The 20,206-nt window shown below is 45.9% G+C and overlaps 1 protein-coding gene and 1 pseudogene across 1 annotated transcript; both read right to left on the bottom strand.

Annotated features, from left to right (window-relative positions):
- Positions 1 to 2,574: 2,574 nt before the first annotated feature.
- Slc16a6 (solute carrier family 16 member 6) lies at positions 2,575 to 15,600 on the bottom strand. Its single transcript, XM_090349857.1, has 6 exons — positions 15,411 to 15,600; positions 10,302 to 10,540; positions 9,082 to 9,225; positions 7,227 to 7,355; positions 4,247 to 5,059; positions 2,575 to 3,236 (listed from the first exon to the last, which is right to left on the bottom strand). Exons 2-6 carry the CDS (start codon positions 10,531 to 10,533, stop codon positions 2,986 to 2,988), a joined length of 1,569 nt encoding a protein of 522 aa, XP_090205983.1. The 5' UTR covers positions 10,534 to 10,540; positions 15,411 to 15,600; the 3' UTR covers positions 2,575 to 2,985.
- On the bottom strand, positions 14,691 to 16,549 carry LOC150051128 (uncharacterized; annotated as a pseudogene).
- Positions 16,550 to 20,206: the final 3,657 nt, after the last annotated feature.

The raw sequence follows: 20,206 nt of genomic DNA, 5'->3' as shown, positions 1-20,206 counted from the left end.
AAAATTTATTTTATTTTTGCCTGGGGAAGCCAGAGTTACAAATTATCTTGCTACTTTGCATATTCTGGGCTTTTAGTCATTATCAAAACTGAACACCAGGGGGACCTAGTTTCCCTCCTTATGCTGTGATGTGGTAGCTAGCCTACCTCTGGGACCGGCTGGTGCTTGTTTAACACATGCATCTAGATTAATGACAAGACAAAGAGCCTGTCTCAGTTCAACGTATACTTGTAAACGTGCCTGAATTGTCTTTACATGGCCCTTTTAAGGAATGTTCATAACTATTTAAAACTTTAAAAGCGATGGTTTTTAAACTGGAGATCTGTGCTAGAAAAACTCATTTGGGTGAGCTTTAGGACCCAGGCACTGTCCTTGAGCTTTCTCAAGACAAGAGTTCTACCACTTCCACAACACCACTTCCAGCTGTGTATATAGTACAGAGGAATCAAACCTAGGGCTTCATGCAAGTACTCTACCACTAGGCCACACTCCCAGCCCCTTGTGTGAACTTTTGAAAATAAAATGAACTCCATTGCTAGTGGCTCATGCCTGTAATCCTAGCTGCTCAGGAGGCTGAGATCTGAGGATTTAATTATAAGCATATGAGTCCCCATATCAGGCTCCTCAGAATATTTTTCTTTTCCTCTTTCTTTCTTTTTTTTTTGGGGGGGGGAAAGGGGGTTGGTCATGGGGCTTAAACTCAGGGTCTAGGTGCTGTCCCTGAGCTTTTCCTCCCAAGGCTAGTGCTCTCCCACTTGGTGCCACAGCACCACTTCTGGCTTTCTGATGGTTAAATGAAGATAAGAGTCTCATGGACTTTCCTGCTGGGACTGGCTTTGAACCTTATTCCCCAGATCTCAGCCTCCTGAGGAGACAGGATGTCTGGCGTGAGCTACCAGTGCCTGGCAACTGTCTTATTTTTTTAATGACAGGAAAAATTTTCCATAGTAATCCTTGAGATCCTTTACATGTCTAATTTGTAGAACTAAACAATTTTATTAGAAAGTTAAAAAATAATTGATTGTAAGGCAATCTCTTTGAGTCTGACATTAATTGAATAAAACATTGATCTACATTGATTTTTTGAAAAAGAAGTCTGACTCTTTAAATAAGAAGCCATAAATTTATTGCAAATCTATAAGTACCAGAACATTGCTAATACAGAACAAGTCAATAATCTGGTTTTCATTTTCTTTTAAACATTTAGACCCTTGTTTGTTGGCATACTGGAACTGGCATACTTTTTTTTCTCATGCAGTTAACAGTGGACACAGAGCAGATCCCTTGGACATGAATTATAAATATTAAATTGTATTGAACATTCATAGTACAAAATAGGTTGTAAAGTGCTGAAGTCAGGTTAAGTTTGCAAAACTGCCACAAGCTCAGAGCTTTTGTGTAAGCAGTGACAGATATTTGCTACATGCACCTTGTTTTAGGTGTGTCTTATATTTGACAAGACGCGTTGTCATTTCCTTCATCACCTCCCCAAAGTTTTAAAAGATTGTCCTATTTCTATGGCTGATATAACGCTATACAAAAAATGTAGCCGGTGGTGATGAACTATATGTCATTTTCATTTCAGTGCAGAGAAATATTCAAGCTTGTGTGTGTACCTGTAACCAAACTAGGCTTGTTGTATTTTCCCCCTGAGTTGTCATAAATTAATAGTAAAGACAAGTCTAGATGGAGTGGCAAGCATTGATCATCACCTGCTGAGTGAGATGTAGAAGAATCATATACTCATCCAAGCCCCCATTACAGAAAACTGCGAGAATGAGAATGAGTATGCGCGTGCTCTAACTAAAACAACGATGACCTGACACATCAGGCCACTTAGGACAACCAAGTGGAATGAATGACAAAACTCATAATCTGTGATGGTAACATCAAGGTCTCTGCTATTCCTAAATGAAATACTGAAATATACTTTAACAGTTACAAAAAAAAAAAAAGAAAGGTCAGAACTGCTTCAACAATTCAGTGAAATGTGATTCTTCTGATCAAAGAAGATCCTCAAGTATTCTTAAGATGACAAAAAAAAAATGATCACTTCAAAACTAAGGCAAACTGCCCCCTTTTAAATAGCATACATCGCCTTTAACTACTGAATAATTATTATAACTTGGCCTTTGATGAGATAATTTTATAAGACAAGAATTCTTCTAGACATTTAAAGGATTGTGGAAAGAAGGTTAAAAAAAACATTCGGCAGATTACCTCTTTTGATTACCTTGAAGCATCCTAGAATAACTTAAACAATAAATAGTGGTTTAAATTAAAGAGTCTACAATCACATATTTCTAAAAAATTAAAAGCAACAGGAAATACATTTTAAAATGCAATTTAGTCTCTTCTGTATCAAAATATCTGTTGCTGACTGGCCATAAAGGAATCTTCACATTTATGAAGTTCAAGTTATATATGTTATGTGGTTTTATTTTTTGCATATTATTAATCAAACGTTGGATTTTTAAACACTATATTTCTATGTCGTATTTGGAAAAATCCAGAGGCCATGATTTGTTCATAGAAACCTCAGTCTTGTTCTCAAATTGTTCATAAAAACAACTCATATTTTTGAAAATTAGGAAATTTTGTGACACTTCATGGGGTTTTAATCTGGAATGGCCAATTTGTTTTCAGAGAATAGTGTTACTATGAGTTGAGTGCTATTACAGTGAGCATTTGGCCAATTCATGGCACTATGTTAGCATTGTAAACAGAAGATATCTCTTTGTATTGCTACAGAATACAGCTATAGTATAAGGGGAAAATGTTTGGGTGTTTTTGTTTGTTTGGTTTGGTGTTTTTTTGTTGTTGTTTTTTAAAAAGCAAAGAGGAAAACTTAGGGAAAAGAAAGGTGCTATTCGCAGATACATTTCCCTTGAAAGTGGCATCCAGTGGTTAGTGCCTTCTCCCCAATCTCCCCTGGACTCTGCTGCTTCCCAGCCCACATGGCAGCTGCCGTCACTCGAAAATGTGTCATACTAGGTCCATTTTCGCATGAACTCTGTGCTCATGTTTCCCCAGATCCATTTCCAGAAAGTCCTCAGGTATGTCCTGTAGTGTCTTCCCACGCTGGTGCTCTGTCTTTGTTTTACCTGAATGATGGGGTTGGCACAGTCCCTTTCTGCATGGTCTCACCAGGGCAAGGCACACAGCAGCCACGGCCATGCCAGCGGAGCAAGAATAGAAGGCCCTGCTGTATATCTTACTTTGGTCCACCAGCAGACCTGGAAGGAAAAAGTATGGGCTGTGTTACCATCATTATTACTGCATCATAATTGCTCTTATCCAGGTTACACCAATCAGAAATTCCCTAGTTTCTTCACCTTCCTTCTTGTATTTTGTTTTTCTGAAGGAAACAGTGTCAAAGGCAAAAATCTCTGCTACGCTGGAGAGGATAAATCAGAAAAAAATACAGTATACATGGCACCTGAAAAAAACTAAATTGCCGACTTAGTTCTTCATTGCTTAAGTCTGTCTTGGCAGAGAATCTAAACTGTGGGATAGGGCTGGGAGTGTGGCCTAGTAGTAGAGTGCTTGCCTAGTTTGCAAGAAGCACTAAGTTTCATTCCTTGGTACCACATACACAGAAAAGGCTGGAAATGGTGTTATGGCTCAAGTGGTAGAGCATTAGCCTTGAGCAAAACATCTCAGGGACAATGCCTATGTCCCGAGTTCAAGTAATAACACACACACACATACACCCCAAGAAAAATGGCTTACAGAATTCTCTTTAGCGATGGGCGTGATGGTTCATGCCTATAATCCTAGGTACTCAGGAGGCTGAGATCTGAGGATCAACTTTCAAAGCCAGCCCAGGCACAAAAGGACCTGAGACTCTATCTCCAATTAACCACCAGAAAAACAGAAGTGGAGCTCTCGTGGCTCAAGGGGTAGGGAGGTAGCCTTGAGCTGAAGATCTCAGGGACAGTGCCTAGGCAGAGTTCAAGCTCCATGATCTGCCCCCCGCCCCCCCAAAAAAGAATTCTCTTTAGCTCTCTTGGTGTATAGTGATATAATCACTATATAATCACACAGTGATTATTACGGTCATACATATGGGTTTCTGTGTAGAATTAGGTAAGACAAGATGACAGAAAATGCCTGCAACTGGCCCTACAGACAGGTTCTGTCCGACCGTTGCCTTCAACTCTGGTTTCTTCATATTTTAAGTCAAGAGGATGGACTTTAATTCCTACCAACTCTACAAATCCAACTCAGTGTATATGTTAGTTACCTGCCAGCGGTGGCCCCGCTAGCCCTGCGATGCTCTGGATGAAGACGTAGACCCCAGCTGCCGAAGACATCTTCTCAATCCCCACCACGTCATCCTCAGCCAGCAGTGGAATGTGAGTCCCTCCTATAGTTCCAACCATGAGCCCAAAGAACACACTACATGACGTGAGACCCCAGAATCCCGTCGCAAATGGAAAGGTGAACAGAGACAGGGTCAGTAAGATGACACAGATGAGCTCAATGTAGATCTTGCGGATGGGCTCTCGATTAAGCACCAAACCAGCTCCAATTCTGCCAAACACTTCGGCAATTGCCATTGTTGACAATAAAAATGCAGCTCGGTCCCGCTCAATGCCCAGACTAATCCCCAACGGGATGATATACAGAGAAGGTGCGAAGAAGCCCAGGGTGGCAAAGAGACCAAATAATGCGTAACAGATGAAACTCTTCTCTTTCAAGATGGAGAAGTCTAACAGCGGGGCTTTCTTCTCCTTGGGCTTGGAGCCAGCCACTAGGCTCTGCCTCTGGTCTGACCTGGGTTCTAGCTCTGAGTTAGGGTGGCTAGGCACGTTTTTTGGTGAGGTAGTTAGTTCCACTCCTGAGTCAATGGAGTCGATTGAGGTTCTTGTTTTCTCATTTTCAAGCATATATTGCACTTCTTTGCGGTGTTCATGAGAGATGGTTTTGGGAGGCCCTGGTGCTCGGATAATAACTGGTCTGAGCAGGGCCCCACACACCATGATGTTCAGCTGTAGGAGGCCTACGAAGAGGAGGCTGTGCCTCCAGCCAGTGTGCTCCTTCAGCTTCGTGATGACTAGACAAAGCAGGAGACAAAAAATCAATCAATCAATCAATCAATCTAAGACCCGTAATGGACTCCAGACCCAGGAGACAGTATCAGGAAGAAATATGGATGAAGATTTAATGAGGATTTAGCAATAATCTTGTGTGTGTGTGTGTGTGTGTGTGACTTTACTGAGCAATGCAGACAGGGCCAATCTATCCTTTACTCTTGGTTTTGGTGCAATTTATGAATCAGTAAGGATAATACATGTACAGCAGTTTTATACAAACAGCAGTAATGAGTACATATGCAACAATGGTTGCCAGCCCAGGCAACCAAAAGAATATTGAAGGGTGCACTTTTCCAGACTGAGGCAAAAAGAAAGAAATAACTTTGTGATTTTCACCAAGGTTTAGCACATGTGGCCCACAGGTCAAATCCCATTGAATGTCTGGTCAAATCAGATGCATAAACCTGGACTAGAACACAGCTATGCTCAGTCATTCACACAGCCAGGGATGCTTTTGTACAGCTGATCTGAGCTACTGTGACAAGAACTATATGGTTGACAAAGCCTAAAATATTCTCTCTAGGGCTGGGGGGTGTAGCTCAGTGGTAGAGCACTTGCCTGGGCCCAGGGTTTGACTCCTAGCAGGATAAAAAGAAAAAAAAGATTACTATCTGGCCTTTTTTTTTTTTTTTTTTTTTTTTTGGTCAGTCATGGGTGTCTTGAACTCAGGGCCTAAGCACTATCCCTGAGCTCTTTTGCTCAAGGCTAGCACTCTGCCACAGTTCTATTTCCGGTTTTCTGGTGGTTATTTGGAAATAAGAGTCCCATAGACTTTCTTATTCAGGCTGGCTTCAAACCTTGATCCCTAGATCTCAGCCTCCTGAGTAGCTAGGATTTGAGCATAAGCCAGCAGTGCCTGGCTATTATCTGACCCTTTACTAGAGGCATTGACCAATCTCTGAGCTGTATCATGATGCACTCACTCATCTAATCCTTGGGAAAAGTAAATTCAATAAAGATAAACAAGACTTTAAAAGCTCCCAGGATGATCCTAGAATTAAATGCCACAATTCTCCAGGTGCCCCCTGAGATGTATCTTTAAAGTACCTGAGTTCTTGGCCCTCTTGCCATTAAGCTGGAGCTGAGGCTGAAGGGCCAGGCTGGATATAGGATATGCTCAGATGGCCAGCAGTCCCATGACTACAGGGATAACCCAGGCCAGCCCGAACTTAAGACTATCTGTAACCATCTCAGAAAAGGGTGGTAATGTTCACTGAAACTTCCAGAGCTGACAGTCAAGGTGAATTGATACAGTGCCTTGGTTTGCCCAACATGAGCTTAGCAAGAGAGCCCCAGGTATCCTGGGAGGCCCCCCTACCCCTGCAGCATGTTTTATCCCAACCTCTTGTTCCCTCGTTAATATGGAAAACTTAGATTTGCCACCTGATTTAGGTGGCTTGGGTAATTACAAGTGCTTTGGACTCATTTGGCAATAACAGGCCAATTCTATCTTTCTATGTGTTACCCATGTAACATTTCTTTCTTATTATTGTTCACTTATTTATTGGCAATATTAGAGCTTGAACTCATCAAGGTCTTGCCACTTTCTAGGCTACTACTCTATCACTTGATCCACAGAACCAGTCCTGACTTTTGCTGACTTTTTGTTGTTGTTGTTGGCCATGGGGCCTGAACTCAGGGCCTGGGTGTTATCCTTGAGCTCTTTTGCTCATGCTTGTAATCCTATGTTCTCAGGAGGCTGAGATCTGAGGGTTGTCCTTCAAAACTAGTCCCAGCAGGAAAGCCTGTTAACCACCAGAAAACTGGAAGTGAAGCTGGAGCTCAAAGTGGTAGAATGCTAGCCTTGAGCACAAAGAGGCTCAGGGACAGTGCCCAGGCCCATTACTAACAACCAAAAAAGAAAGAAAGGAAGAGAGAAAGGGAGAGAGAGAGAGAGAAAGGGAGAAAGGGAGAGAGAGAGATAGAGAGAGAGAGAGAGAGAGAGAGAGAGAGAGAGAGAGAGAGAGAGAGAGAGAGAGAGGGAGGAGTGCTAAGGAAAGGGCAGTACCATTTCATTAGGCAGATGGTAAAAAGCATGCATGCTGTTGGCCAAAGCTAATATAGCAGGGCCCCTAGCCTGGTTCCCCTGCTCCAGTGACTCTATAAAGACTGTCATTGCCCACCAACCTGGTGCAAACGCAAACACAGCGAAGCATTCTCCTGTAGAAGCAACAGCAGTGACTACTGAGCGTCTCTTGTCAAAGTACTGTGACAGAATTGTAACAGTTGGGAGAAAACTGAAGCAGTATCCGAAACCTGTGCACACAAACCAAAATACACAGTGAAAACACATATGTACTCATTCTGGAAGGCTACATCTACAGCGGCAGGATGTGTGTACAGAGGGGGATACTGGGGTTCAAATTTGGGGCTTTAGACTTTGATAGGTGGGTACTAAGCCACACCTCAAAGTCCTGTTTTGTTTTAATGGGTTGATTTGTGAGATGGTGTCTCTCATCTGGGTTTATGCCTAGACTCTGATCCGCCTATTTTATGCTGCCCATCATAGCTAGAATGACAGTTATAGGCTGCCATGTCCACCTTCCCTCTATGAAGAAGTAATCTTTCAGATTTTTCTTCCTGGACTGGTCTGTAACCTCAATCCTCCCAATATCAGTCTCCCTTGTAGCTTAAGACAGGTCCACATCACTGCATCTACCTATGGACTGGATGGAGTCTCAAGTGTTTCTGCACTAGCCAGCCTTGAACTTGGATCCTCTTGTAGTTTTCTCCAAAGAGGCTAAGATTACAAGTATGAGCCACTGGTGTCCAACTAGCTTACACTTTTTCTACATCTCTAGGGTGAGAATGACTGAGATCAGGAATCTTTTCAGTGTGTGTCATGAATTCTAAATTCTGAAGTCCAAATAATTCATTCTGGAAAAACATGATATAGTCAAAAATATGAAGTTTCACCAATGACTGAGATAGCTCGCAACCATTCTGTTTTGGGTTGCTAAAAGCATAAAAACTTTAAAAAAATTAAGTTCTGAACAAATATTATTACCTATAGATTTTACATAAGACTTGCATGTAGAAATAAGTCTCTATATGAACTAAGCCTATTTTATGAAAATTACAGAGTGTGCAAATTTAACTGTGTGTATGTATGTATGTATGTATATAACATGTATGTAAATACCACCCAGAAGCAAGGTGTAGACGCTGTCTATTTTGCAATTGTTTTACATCCCAGACTGACCTCAGCTTCCTAAATGGTGAGATTACAGGCATACATCACCACACCTCCCTGTCAAACTCCTTTCAAAGGGAAACATGTTTTCTTAGTCTCCCTAAGCATAAACCCAGCATACTACATCTCCCTGACAGCCCTGGAGCCTCAGACTCTGATTTGAAAAATACTAGCAAAGAAACTAAAGCCTTAGTTGGTGAAAGATGATGCTTTCTGGCTGCAAACTAAGATAAAAGGGATGTTATCCTCATCACTGACAAATGTATTTGAAAACAAAGACTGCGTGATGGTTGGCTAAGGCTTGTATTCCTAGCTACTTGGGCGGGAGGCTGAGAGAGGAAGAAGTGTAGTTAGAGGCTAGGCTAGTCTGAGCAGAAACTTATGCAGAATGTTATCTAAAAAAATAATCACCACAAAAACAGGGCTAAGAGGTTTAACTCATGTGGTACAGCGCCCACTTAGGAAGCTTGAAGCTTGGGATTCAAGCCACAATGACTCTTCCCAAAACATTCTCTCCCTCCCCCCCCACCCCTGGCTTCTCTTTCTCTCTCCCTCCCCCCCAATAGGAAAACACTTAGGCATTTGAGAATACACTTATACATTGCATTTAAACTAGTCCACGTTGCCTAGTTTAAAGCCAGACTATACACATTACTTATTTTAAACGAATAGTTGAACTTAATTTCCTTCCCTCCCTTCCCCTCATCTCCTCACTTTTTCCCCTCCCCTCCTCTTCCCTCCACTCCCTTTCCCTGTAGAGAGCTCCAATCCAAGTAGGCACTCACTCACCCGAGATGACCCCAATGCAGATGTACATATGGTAGACCTTTTGTGCGAAGGAGGCCGCTACCATCCCAGTGCTGACCAGCAGCCCACCGGCCATCACTACCAACCGGTGTCCAAAGCGGTTGCTCAGGATTGTGGACAGGGGTGCTGCGGGAAAAGGAACACAGAGTGAGTCCTTCGGGCAAGTATCGACCCCCAGGCACCATGCTTAGATCTGTCATGCACTGCATGCAGTGGTTACTGAATGGGTTCAAATGAAACAAGATTCTTGGGGGCTCTTCAACAAGAGAGGCAAGGGGTTAAAGGTGTAGCTCAGTGGTAACCAGGGCCCCAGCATGCGAAAAACCTAGGGTTCAGTTCCAAGAGGAGAGAGAAAGAGATGAGTGAGGAACATACCGGAGGAACAGTATGAAACTTCTATCTATACTATTAGATGAAAGGTCTTGGCTTTCCACCAGTATTTACAAAACTAGGTATGCACTCGTTATTCTGTCGTAAAAAACAACTTTACCTAATTTCCTATGATTGCTTGAATTTTTTTCCTCTATAGACACACTGCATTCCCCCACCACCACTCCCCGGTACTGGGGCTTGAACTCAGAGCCTTATACTCTTGCTCAAGGAGGGCACACTATCACTTGAGCTACCCTTCCACTTTGGGCTTTTTTGCTGCTTAGAGAGAAAAGTCTCTTAGGTTTGTCTGCCTGGTTTGGCTCCCGACTGTGATTCTCAGACCTCAGCCTCTTGAGTAGCTAGGATTATAGTGGTGAGGTATTCTGTTTTGGTTTCTTTCTGAAAGAACTTTATTTGGAGCTGGGTACAGGGAGCTCAGGCCTGTAATCCTAGCTATGGAGGAGAGGGGGGGGAGAGGGGGAGAGGGGAGGAAGGAGGGAGGGAGGACTGAGGAGGAGGAGGAGGAGGCTGAGAACTGGAGGATCATGATTTGAAGCCCACTTTCAAACTCAAGATCCTCCTATTTCAGCCTTTCAAGTGCTGGGATTATAGGCATGTACCAAACATGCCTGCTTCAACATGGCTTGTTCTTTAGTGCCCCATTTCTTGTTACTCCCAGCCCTCTCAACATTGTATTCCTCAATGGAGGCTGGAATGGTTCAACAGGACATGTAAGAGAATGTACCATGAACAATGACTGGTGGTGTGTAGCTGGACAGATGGAAAGGGCCAGGCCTTGCTATGACGGCTGGGCTGGAAGAAGTACTAACCTGTGAATGTTAAGACAAACACACATATTGATATGATCCAGGAGATCCTGCTGTTGGATTCATTAAAACCTTCCATTAAGTCGGTAAAAAACACACCAAATGACTTGATGATGCCATACGTGAAGACTTCGATGAAGAAAAAAGAAACAGCTACTACCCAGCCCCATCCTCCATCAGGCACTTGAGGATACACATTGACAGTGGAACAAAGCTTTGATTTCTTTTGGGTCATTCTTAATCTGAAATAAAAACGATTAAAAAAGAGATTTCAGAAGCACAAGAATGGAAGGTTCAACATACAGCAGAGTTACCTCCCATGCTTCTTAGTTGCTGGATATTTAAATCATATATAGTTTATGGATAATTTTGGTCTACCCTTGACATATATGTGAGCCCTCAAAGGACCTAGAAGTAACGCTTCCCTGGGACGGATGAATGGAATAAACCGATGAGTAACACAAGGAATCAGAGCAGAACCCTGGACCCACAATGGCTACTACACTCGGTATTGGTACTGACACTGAAGACAGCCTTCCTTAGGTGAAGAGAAACTAGATGGATCATAGGAATATTAATCAGAAAAGAAGCCCAGAAAAGGGGAACTGAGGGGCTCGCACTGACAAGCCTCACACCTTCTGTTGGACATGTACCTGGGTTACAGGCCATTGAGACAACCCATCCAACCCTTCCTGCTCCCGTTTTCCCTCAGAAAACAACATTCTGATTTTGATTTTAGTGTGCCATGTAGCAAGGGGTACCTACACGGACAGACGGTACACTGGAAGTCACAACACGAGACTTCTGCTGTCCGTTGCTCGTTTCTTCCTCAAAGGTGACTGCCACAAGGTGCCTTGGACTTCTGAGGCTATGGCAATCTAGACTAGTGAAAAATGAGGCATTTCAAACCTGCCAAAGCCCTATCTGGGCCCTCACTAACTGAATCCAAGTACCCCTGCCCTCGCTATGCCTTCCCATTCAAAGGATAAAAAACATCCAGAATTGGCAGGTCTGAGCCATGATACCACTAAGAGTAGACAATCTATCAAACCCCAAAGGGAAGCTGGCTTTACTAGTCTTCTTGATTAGGCTGGACTACCTGAATATGGAAAAATTTCTGCAGTTGCAAATCCTTTCAGACACATCTATAGATATGCTTATAGTTATGTTCAGCCCAACTAATATTCAATGATATGTATAACAATACTGTGAAATAATAAGATATCCACATAAGATATCTCTTAGAGCTTTTCTTTCTTTTTTTTTTTTTTTGTATTGGTCTGGGGCTTTGAACTCAGGGCCTGGCTACTATCCCTGAGCTTTTTGTTCAAGACTAGTGCTCTACCATTTGAACTACAGCTCTACTTCTGGCTTTTTGGTGGTTAACTGGAGATTAAGAGTGCTATGGACTTGTTTGCCTGGCTTGTTTCAGATCTCAGTCTCCTGAATAGCTAGGATTCTAGGCATGAGTCATCCATTCCAGTCTCAAGTTTCAGGATTATACGGTTTTATGCAGGTAAATTTTCAGAATGTGTGTATAGCATTCTGGGTCTAAGTTGTCTGGTTCAAGTTGCTAAAGCAAAGGGGTCATAGCCTAGGCTGCCCTTGAACTCTAGGCCTGGGCACTGTCCTGGGGCTTTTGTGGTCAAGACTATCACTTTACCTCTTGAGCTACAGCTCCACTTATTTTTTTTTTTTTTTTGTAGTTTAATGGAGATAAGAGTCTCGTGGAGGCTGGAAATCTAGCTTTGTGATAGAGTGCTTGCCTAGCATGCATAAAGCCCTGGGTTTGATTCCTCAGTACCATATACACAGAAAAGGCCAGAAGTGGTAGAGTGCTAGCCTTGAGAACAGAACTCAGAGACACAGCCTAGGCCCTGAGTTCAGGTCCAGAGACTGGCAAAAACAGTTCTTGCTCAGGCTGGCTTCGAACCATGACCTCAAGATCTCTGTCTAGGATTCCTGGTATGAGCCAGTGATTCCTGACTTGGTCCTGAACTCTCTTTTTTTCTTTTGCCAGTCTTGAGATTTGAACTCAGAACCTGAGCACTGTCCTTGGGCAGGACTTTGTGCCTGCCAGGTGTGCACTCTACCACTAGGCCACCAACAAGCCCTGGCCTTGAACTCTTGATCCTACTACCTCAATCTTCCAAATGCCATGCCTGGAAAGACAAAAGTTTTATTCCAAATGGAGAGCAACAGAAAATATTGTAGGATGTCATTTCATAGGTGTGATTGCTGATGGTTTTCATCTCCTGGATTCACTTTACAAATTTTGAACAGCAATGATAAATCTACTCATCTTCTTGATAACCCCATTCCCACAGTAACCCAATACTTGGGAAGGGCTATAGTCATTTTAGAGTCTGATGAAATATTTGGTTGAGTCAAAGAGAGCCTAAGATGCTTTAAAAAGCCTGTGCTTGGTATGGTAATGTCAGGCACCAAGGCTGAGAGCAAATGAAGAGGTGGAAAGGGAGGGGAAATAGCTCAGACTCGAGGCTGAGCTGCCCAGGATGGTCATTAATTCCCCCAACACAGAGAACAATCCATCTAAGACGGAAGCCAGGAGCGCTCCAGGAAACAGTCTTCAACACAGCCCTCCTTCACTAGCCTTCCAAAGTCACTCAAGATGAGGAAGGGTGGATGCATGGGAGTGTGTGGATGTGAAAGGTTCATCAGGATTAGGATTTCTGCAGACAGAAAACAAAACCCTTCTCAGTGTTGGTGACAGAACTATGGTTATCCCTGGGGAGGGGTACTGCTGGGTTATCTTGGTGCTAAATGAGATAGCATACCACAAATCTGCCTAGTGATCACTTGTATAGCTTTGATTTTTAGGCCTTATTAATCATCACAATATGGGAAAGGGTGTCAGTTACTCTGTAGTAGTAAGTAGCCTGTGCTGAGTTTCTGTTTGTGGTTAAAAAAAAAAAGAGTGGGGAGAAAACAAATAATAGCAAGAAAGCCAAAGACTAAAAGCCATATGTAGGGTGGTTCACACCTGTGATCCAAGCTTTGGGGGAGGAGAGGAAGAGAAGGGGGAAGCAGGAGGGCAGTTTCACCATAGCCTGCGCTACTTTGAGATCCTGTCTCAAAAGGAAACAATCAATAAAACAAAACAAAGTGTTCCTCTGAATAAATGGGTAGTTTGCCAAGGCTTGGAGATCTGTTCTACCTAGATTTTCACTGGGACTTAACTTGGTGAGACATGATTTGCCCAGAGGGCATAAGAATATCGATTATACACCCTCTCAGGTCAGTCCAGAGTCAGCTCAGAGCTTAAGAGTTCACTATATAGGCTTCCATGGAAATGGTATAACTATACAGAGCCTGAGCACAACAGCTTTAGACAAGTTGTCTCTGGCCCTCGTTGTCTAAACCAGTCAGTAGGTGGGTAAAGTTCATTTGAATTCTTTAGTTAAAAAAAAAATCCAACTCTAACCTGGAGGGTGCTGAGACAGCATGGAGTCATTGTCTACCATTGCCTTTTTTTTTTTTTTTTCTCAAAAGCATGATGTTGAAACTCAAGCCCCTAATTTAAGTGTCTTCCTCATGAGTTCCACTGAGGAAAAGTCCTGCTTTTGGAAACCACAGGAAAAAAAAACTCAGGGTTCATGGTACTCATTAAGACAGGACTTTTTCCACTTGGTTGCACTGTTTTATTTACATACCCTCAGTTTCTAACTTGGACAGATGCCCCTTATCTTAATCACAAGAGGTCTCATCGACCTCATGTGTTCTTGGCACACCCTATCCCACCAATATGCCACCCAGTAGTGTGTGAGACATAGAGAAGAAGGATCACAAGAAATTTAGGATTTGGCTCCCTCCCCACCTCCTTCAACCTGACACCTTCCTTATCCTTTATCCTTATAAAAGTAGTTAGGGGGGCCGGGAGTTTGGCCTAGTGGTAGAGTGCTTGCCTAGCATGCACGACGACCCAGGTTCGATTCCTCGGTACCACATACATAGAAAAAAGCCGGAAGTGGTGCTGAGGCTCAAGTGGTAGAGCTCTAGCCTTGAGAAAGTCCAAGGACAGTGCTCAGGCCCTGAGCTCAAGCCCAGGACTGGTTAAAAAAAAAAAAAAAGTGGTTAGGATCACAGAAAGTCTCAATAGTACCCCAGTTAAAAAGAAAAAAAAGCACAACTCCTTCAGAGAAGAACTGGCATACAGAGGAATCTCGGCAAACAGAACCTTGCTTCCAGGTTGACAAGTTTTCACTGCTGTTCTTCACTTACAAGTTTTTTTTTGTTTTTTTTCTAAGCCCCCCCGTGTTTTGGTGACATTTTTACATGCCACTTAGCAAAACTCTTCTCACCTGTCTTCTAGGTGTGGAAGGTATGTAAACAATCCAGGAGTAAAGAACCCATTGCCTCTGCCAAACCACTTCAGAGCGACTCGGCCACGTCGGGCGCTTCCCAGGGTTTCGCAGCCCCGCGAACCTGGGAAGTTGCGCGGGCCCTGTGGCCAGGGGCGCCGGTCAAGGTGTAAAGACCCGCGATCAGCCAGCAAATCTTGCCTTCTCGGGAGAGGGAGGGGAGGTCCATTGGGCACCCCAGTGTGGGGGGAGGCACGTAGGGGATCCAGACAGGGAACCCCGCTTTCCCTTCATGCGCCTCAGTGGTCGCCTTGCGTGCGCGCGCGAGCCCCGCGAGGAAAGAACCTGACATTTCGCTTCAGTGACGCGCAGGGAACTTCATGCAAAAAAAAAAAAAAATCCAAACAGGGACTGAGCACCCCGACTTCGAGTCTCCCCACAGCCTTAGGGGTCCTCACCCGGGACGAGGAAGACCATCAAAGGCCAGATCGGGGTTTAAGGTTATTTCCCCGGACCCCAACTGTACCAGCTTATGGTTTCAACTCTCCGCGGCCCACATTGCCTAGAGCGCGTCCTCCCGGTGGTCCTGGGCTCTGCCAAGTGTCACAGAGAGAATATCTTCGGAATAAGCTCTCCAGAATGAGAAATTGTGAAGTGGTTTTCCTCTGCCCTCCCCACCCCCAAAAGGCCCCATCCACACACATACACACATTATTGATATTATTTAACCCCCCCAACCCACACCCCACAAGCAAACTTTTAAACGTGTAAAATATTAAAACCAACTCACCAAGTTAGAAGGGAAGAGAATAAACCCCCAACGGCTCTCAATAAGACGGAGGCTTGGCCTCCCCCTCCTTATAAGCCGCTCGGTTACATGAGAAAAGGTTTAACCCTGTCGTGCGCAGGGCCCGAGTCCATAACTAGTTGGCTCCGGCCGGTAAGCCCAGTACACCCAAGGCCCACCCACCAAGTCCCGCGCCTCGGGCACCAGGGCCACACCCTCCCTCCCCCGCCCCCCCCACCCGGATCGCCTGCGCCCGGGCTGTGCGTGCCGCCGCCCGCGCCCGTGGCCCCGCGTCGCGCTGCCTATCTCTTATCCTATACCGGCTGCAGCCGGTCTCCGCCGGCCTCGGGGGCGCGCCGCCGCCGACCATGTGCTGCGAGCGCCGGCGCCTCCGAGGAGGGGGCCGGCCTAGCGCGCGCGCGCCGGCCCACGTGGACCGGGACCGCGCCGGGCGCGCGCCCCGCCCGCCCGCCCGCCCGCTGCCCGGGTTGGGGGTCACGGAAGGTAACTGCGCCGCAGTCCGGGACTGGCTGCCCCCAGCTGGCACCACTGGGGAGGCCTTGGCACGATGCCCTCATTTCCCCCAATTCGCGCGCGTCTTGGCGCGCCTGGCGGCAAGTGGACCCCGGCATTCTGCTGCAATGCAAGTGGGAGCGCTGGGGGTGGTGCGCCGGCACCCTCCTCTCCGACTGCTCCCGGTGGGCGGGCGGGCGCGCGCGGGGCTCCCTCCCAGGCTGCTTTCCTTTTGGCAGCCACCCCACCCCACCCCTAACCCTCGTTGGCGCCCCCACCACCGAGCTCTCCCGGGGCCCTGATGATTTGGAGGCACTGGCGGGGAGTTGGGAACACGCGCGCGCCCCGGACAGAACAGGTTCCTTCCAGTTTGGGTGTGAGCCGCGCGCGCCGCGGCGCCCGAGTTCTTCCTTCTGCGCCCCACTTCCCCCGATTTCGTCAACTCGTGCACCCTTGCAGTTCCCCTTCCGGGGAGGGTGAGGAGGGAGTGCCGCAGTGGGGCCCCTGGGGAGCCTGTGGCGGGGCCTCTCCGGGTGCTCTGCACCCCACCCCCGCCCCGAGCCTTTGCTGCAGCGCCCCAGCATCCGCGCCGCGCGGATGGGATGCCCGCGGCCGGGCTGAGTCAGCATCCCTCGCCCGGGCCGCGCGCCCTGCCCGCGGAGGCGGCGCCGGCACAGGTGCACGGCTGCCCGCCCCCGGAGTGCCCAGGGAGGGATCGGGAGGTGCGGGTTAGGGCGCCCCTGGTTCCGAAGTCCCCGGCTCAAGGTGCTGGGAACTGAGCTGTCTGATGTCCGGAAAGCCCCGGTTAAAAATTTCTTTTGGGGAACCACGCGTCTGTCAGAGGATCTGGCACTTTTCAGGGCTGGAGTGGGTGGGGGTGGGGGCGCAGACGCAGCTTCCAGATCTCCATCCTTACACCTGCGGGGTTCATTTGGAAACAGGGCCCAAACTCCAGGCCTTTTATTTCCCCCTTTCTCTGTGGACTTTGCTTCCCTTACTTAGGGTTGCACAGAGTGTCGTTAGAAACTCCGGACAACCTAAGTTTGGGAGTGTGCACCCAGGGTCGCCACTGGGAGGAGCCTGAGATCGGAAATTTAATTAAAAAAAAAATCGTTTCTTGCTTGTTTGGTTTCATGAGGATAAGCTCAGCGTCTCCTGGGTTCGACGCCATCCCTTGCGAGGAAGCTGTGGCGGTGGGGTTCAATGGAGATAAAGGCCATTGGGGCAAAGCACCCCCCCCCCCCATGGCCTCCAGTACTGTTCCAGTCAGGATGCTGCGCAGCAGCTTTGCCAGTTTGTAGGAGGAGGCCATAGCTTGCCAGCTCATTTCCAGATCGGTGAATGGATTATCACAGGGTTTTGTTCCTCTGAAGTGTGGCTCTGTGGCTGGCCAGCGCTGCTTCCAGGTTAATCTAATACACATCCTATGAGATTTTTCTTTTCTTTTCTTTTTTTTTTTTTGTTCAGTCCTGGGGCTTGAACTCTGGGCCTGGGCGCACCCTATCCCTGAGCTCTTCAGCTCTTCCACAGCGCCACTTCCGATTTTCTGGTGATTAATTGGAGATAAGTCCAGTCTGGCTTTGAACTGCAATCATCAGATCTCAGCTTCCTAAGTAGCTAGGATTACAGGTATGGGCCACCAGTGCCTGGCCCAGGTACATTTAATATGTCACCGTGGATTGTCTTGTTTAGGCATTTAGGGATGTTACCCATCATTAGACAGAGTGGCGTGGAACAGTTCACATGAAATATTGGCACTTTCACATCTTGTACTGAGTCAAGGGTTCAATGAGTGACAAGTGAAACCTCACTGTTGGTATTAGTATTCTTGCTTTTGGTGTTAATTATATTTTTATGTTTCACATGATTTTTTTAAAAAAAATTCCATCAGCAGGCTTCTTGCAAATAGTTATCCCTAGTTTAGGAATTGTAACACCGTATTTGTAGAATCCCACTGGGCTTTGTAAATAGGTCTCCAAAGTTGACTTTGGCCAGGTGTGTTTAGATAATGGCGAGGTGATTGAGAATTAGCTTCGCAGCCTGGTTAGAAGGGCCTTGCCTTCCCTCCATCCTTCTAGACCAAGTATGAAAACCTCTGGGTTTTTTGTTGTTGTTGTTGTTGTTTGAGGTTTTTTCCCCTTGCTTCTTCAGGAAAAGTCTTGCCATTACCATGCTAATCACCACCTCCCCCCAACAAAACTAACTCTGTTTGGTTCTAAATAAGAACAAAAGAATCTTTGGAGATGGAGGTCTAGGACCAGGAAATTAAGCGAAGGCTTCAGCTTTCCTGCTGGCCCCCTCTGTAGGTATGTGGGAGCTGGTAAGGCGGGTAGAATCCCTTTGCCCTTCCCTCCCAGTGGACGTAGGCTATGATGCCCTCCGGCAAAGCTCCCTCTACCTCTGTTGGAGAAAAAGCCAGCTCCTCTCTCAGTCCCAGACTCTCCCTTTTCAAGCCCTTTCACTTAGGATCATTTGCATGAGAACAGATTCTTTTGTGCCCAGTTGGCCTGCGGGTTCTCCGTCCACACTTCCAGTCCCCTAAGTCTTTTGGGTTGGGTTGCTAGGCAGATATGACCCAGGCTTGCAAATAAGCTCATTGTGTTTCTCAGTCTGTGAGAACTTCAACTTGGTAAGTAGAGTGAACAGCTTGCTGTGTGGAGTTTGGAGGGCATGCTTGTGTGGCTTCTGGGTCTTTAGGGGCCTACACATAGGAAGGGGGGATACCCTCCACCAATCACCTCTTCCTCTCTGCTCTCACCCTCCCTTCAGTTCCTACACTCTGAATGATTGGATTAATTCCATTGAGGATAATTCTTTTGCTTTAAAACATTCAAATCTGTTCTGGGAATGTGGTTTAGGGGTAGAGTGTTTGCCTAGCATGCATAAAACCCTGGGTTCGATTCCTCAGGCCCACATGAACAGAAAAAGCTGTTGAGTAGCCTGGTGACTCAAGTGATAGAGTGCTAGCCTTGAGCAAAACCTCAGGGACAGTGTCCAGGCCCTGAGTTCAAGCCCCAGGACTTACCAAAAATTAATTAATTAATTTAAAATGTTCATATCTGCTATTACAATGACCAAGAATATCAAACTGTTCCCTCTAGGAGGTCTGGTTAGATGGATTGTGATTAACTTGACATTTGTGACCCCTGTTCCTTCCCTTCAAACTGGAGAGGGTTTACATACCTTGAGGGTCTACAAAGACCTGGGGAGAGGGGTGTCCTGGCTACTGAGGCTAAGGATGATGATGATGAAGAAGATAAAGGTGATACCCATTATTCTCCTTGCATTTGGGAATAAGTGCATGCTGAATTTGATTTTGTGTCTAGTCTAGATGGTGGATCAGGGAATGTGGGAAAGTCTAAGGTACAGAGCCGCTGACTTAGTGGAATCAAGCTTTCGTTGGTTAATTGTTGACCATTGCTGCATTCCCAAAAGCCCAAAACTCTGCTCTTCTTCCTTACTTCCTGTGCCTTGTCCAAGCAACACACACTGCCACTGTGAAGTCCCCTGAAAGGCAAATCTTTGTTTAACTCTTCGGGGCCAGTGCAATGCAAAGAACTCCACTTGAACCACTCCACTGGGATTTTTTTTTTTCCATTGGTTCTTTTTGGGGTAGTCTGATAGGTTCTTTCTTACTTTATACCATGGACTGTGATCCTTTTTGGGGTAGTCTGATAGGTTCTTTCTTACTTTATACCCTGGACTGTGATCCTCCTCTTTGTTCTCCCCTGCACCCTTGGAATGCTAGATCTTTGCCTTTGATAAAGATGGAGTCTTTTTTTGTTTGCTCAGACTGGCCTTTTGGTCCAAGGGACCTCCCTGATCTCCTCCTCCTAAGTAGCTAGGATTACAGACTTAAGCCATGGAATCTGATGGGTTTGTTTTGTTCTTGTTTTTGTAGTGAGCACTGCAGACTGAACTCAGGGCCTCAAACCTGTTAGGGTAGTGCTCTACCACTTAGCAACCTCTGAATCCCACTATGTGACACCTTACCTGTGAGAATTACGAGTGAGCCTCCCAACTAGATAGCCTACTAGATAGGTCATCTGAGGTTAGTTAGGGAATAGGAGGTGAAATTGGCTTTCAGGGTGGGGCCTGGGCAGGCTGGATTTCCTTTTTGTTCATTAAATGCACTCATTCGGCAAATATTGACTGAATACCCTCTGGCAAGTTACTAACTTTGGGAGTTTGCATCCAGGACTTGTGTGTGTTGCTTGAATCTCTGGCCAAGTGTCCAGGATGAGCCATGCTTTTGGATGTTTCTGATGTTGAAATGTAATTCTCCT

This window comes from Megascapheus bottae, chromosome 17 (assembly GCF_031878675.1).
Source record: "Megascapheus bottae isolate mThoBot1 chromosome 17, mThoBot2.hap1, whole genome shotgun sequence".
In the NCBI taxonomy this organism is placed as follows: domain Eukaryota; kingdom Metazoa; phylum Chordata; class Mammalia; order Rodentia; family Geomyidae; genus Megascapheus; species Megascapheus bottae.
The sequence above is the reverse complement of the archived record's forward strand: the minus strand, read 5'-3'. Positions and strand labels throughout refer to the sequence as shown.

Bases quoted from the DNA above. Each gene is read 5' to 3' on its own strand.
- Slc16a6 (XM_090349857.1), bottom strand. From the start codon at position 10,533: ATGACCCAAAAGAAATCAAAGCTTTGTTCCACTGTCAATGTGTATCCT. The intron at 5,060-7,226 runs GTTGGTGGGCAA...TGCTTTGTCTAG, and splicing joins TGTGTTTGCGTTTGCACCAG to TCATCACGAAGCTGAAGGAG. The intron at 3,237-4,246 runs GTAACTAACATA...TTTTCCTTCCAG, and splicing joins AGCGGGGCCACCGCTGGCAG to GTCTGCTGGTGGACCAAAGT.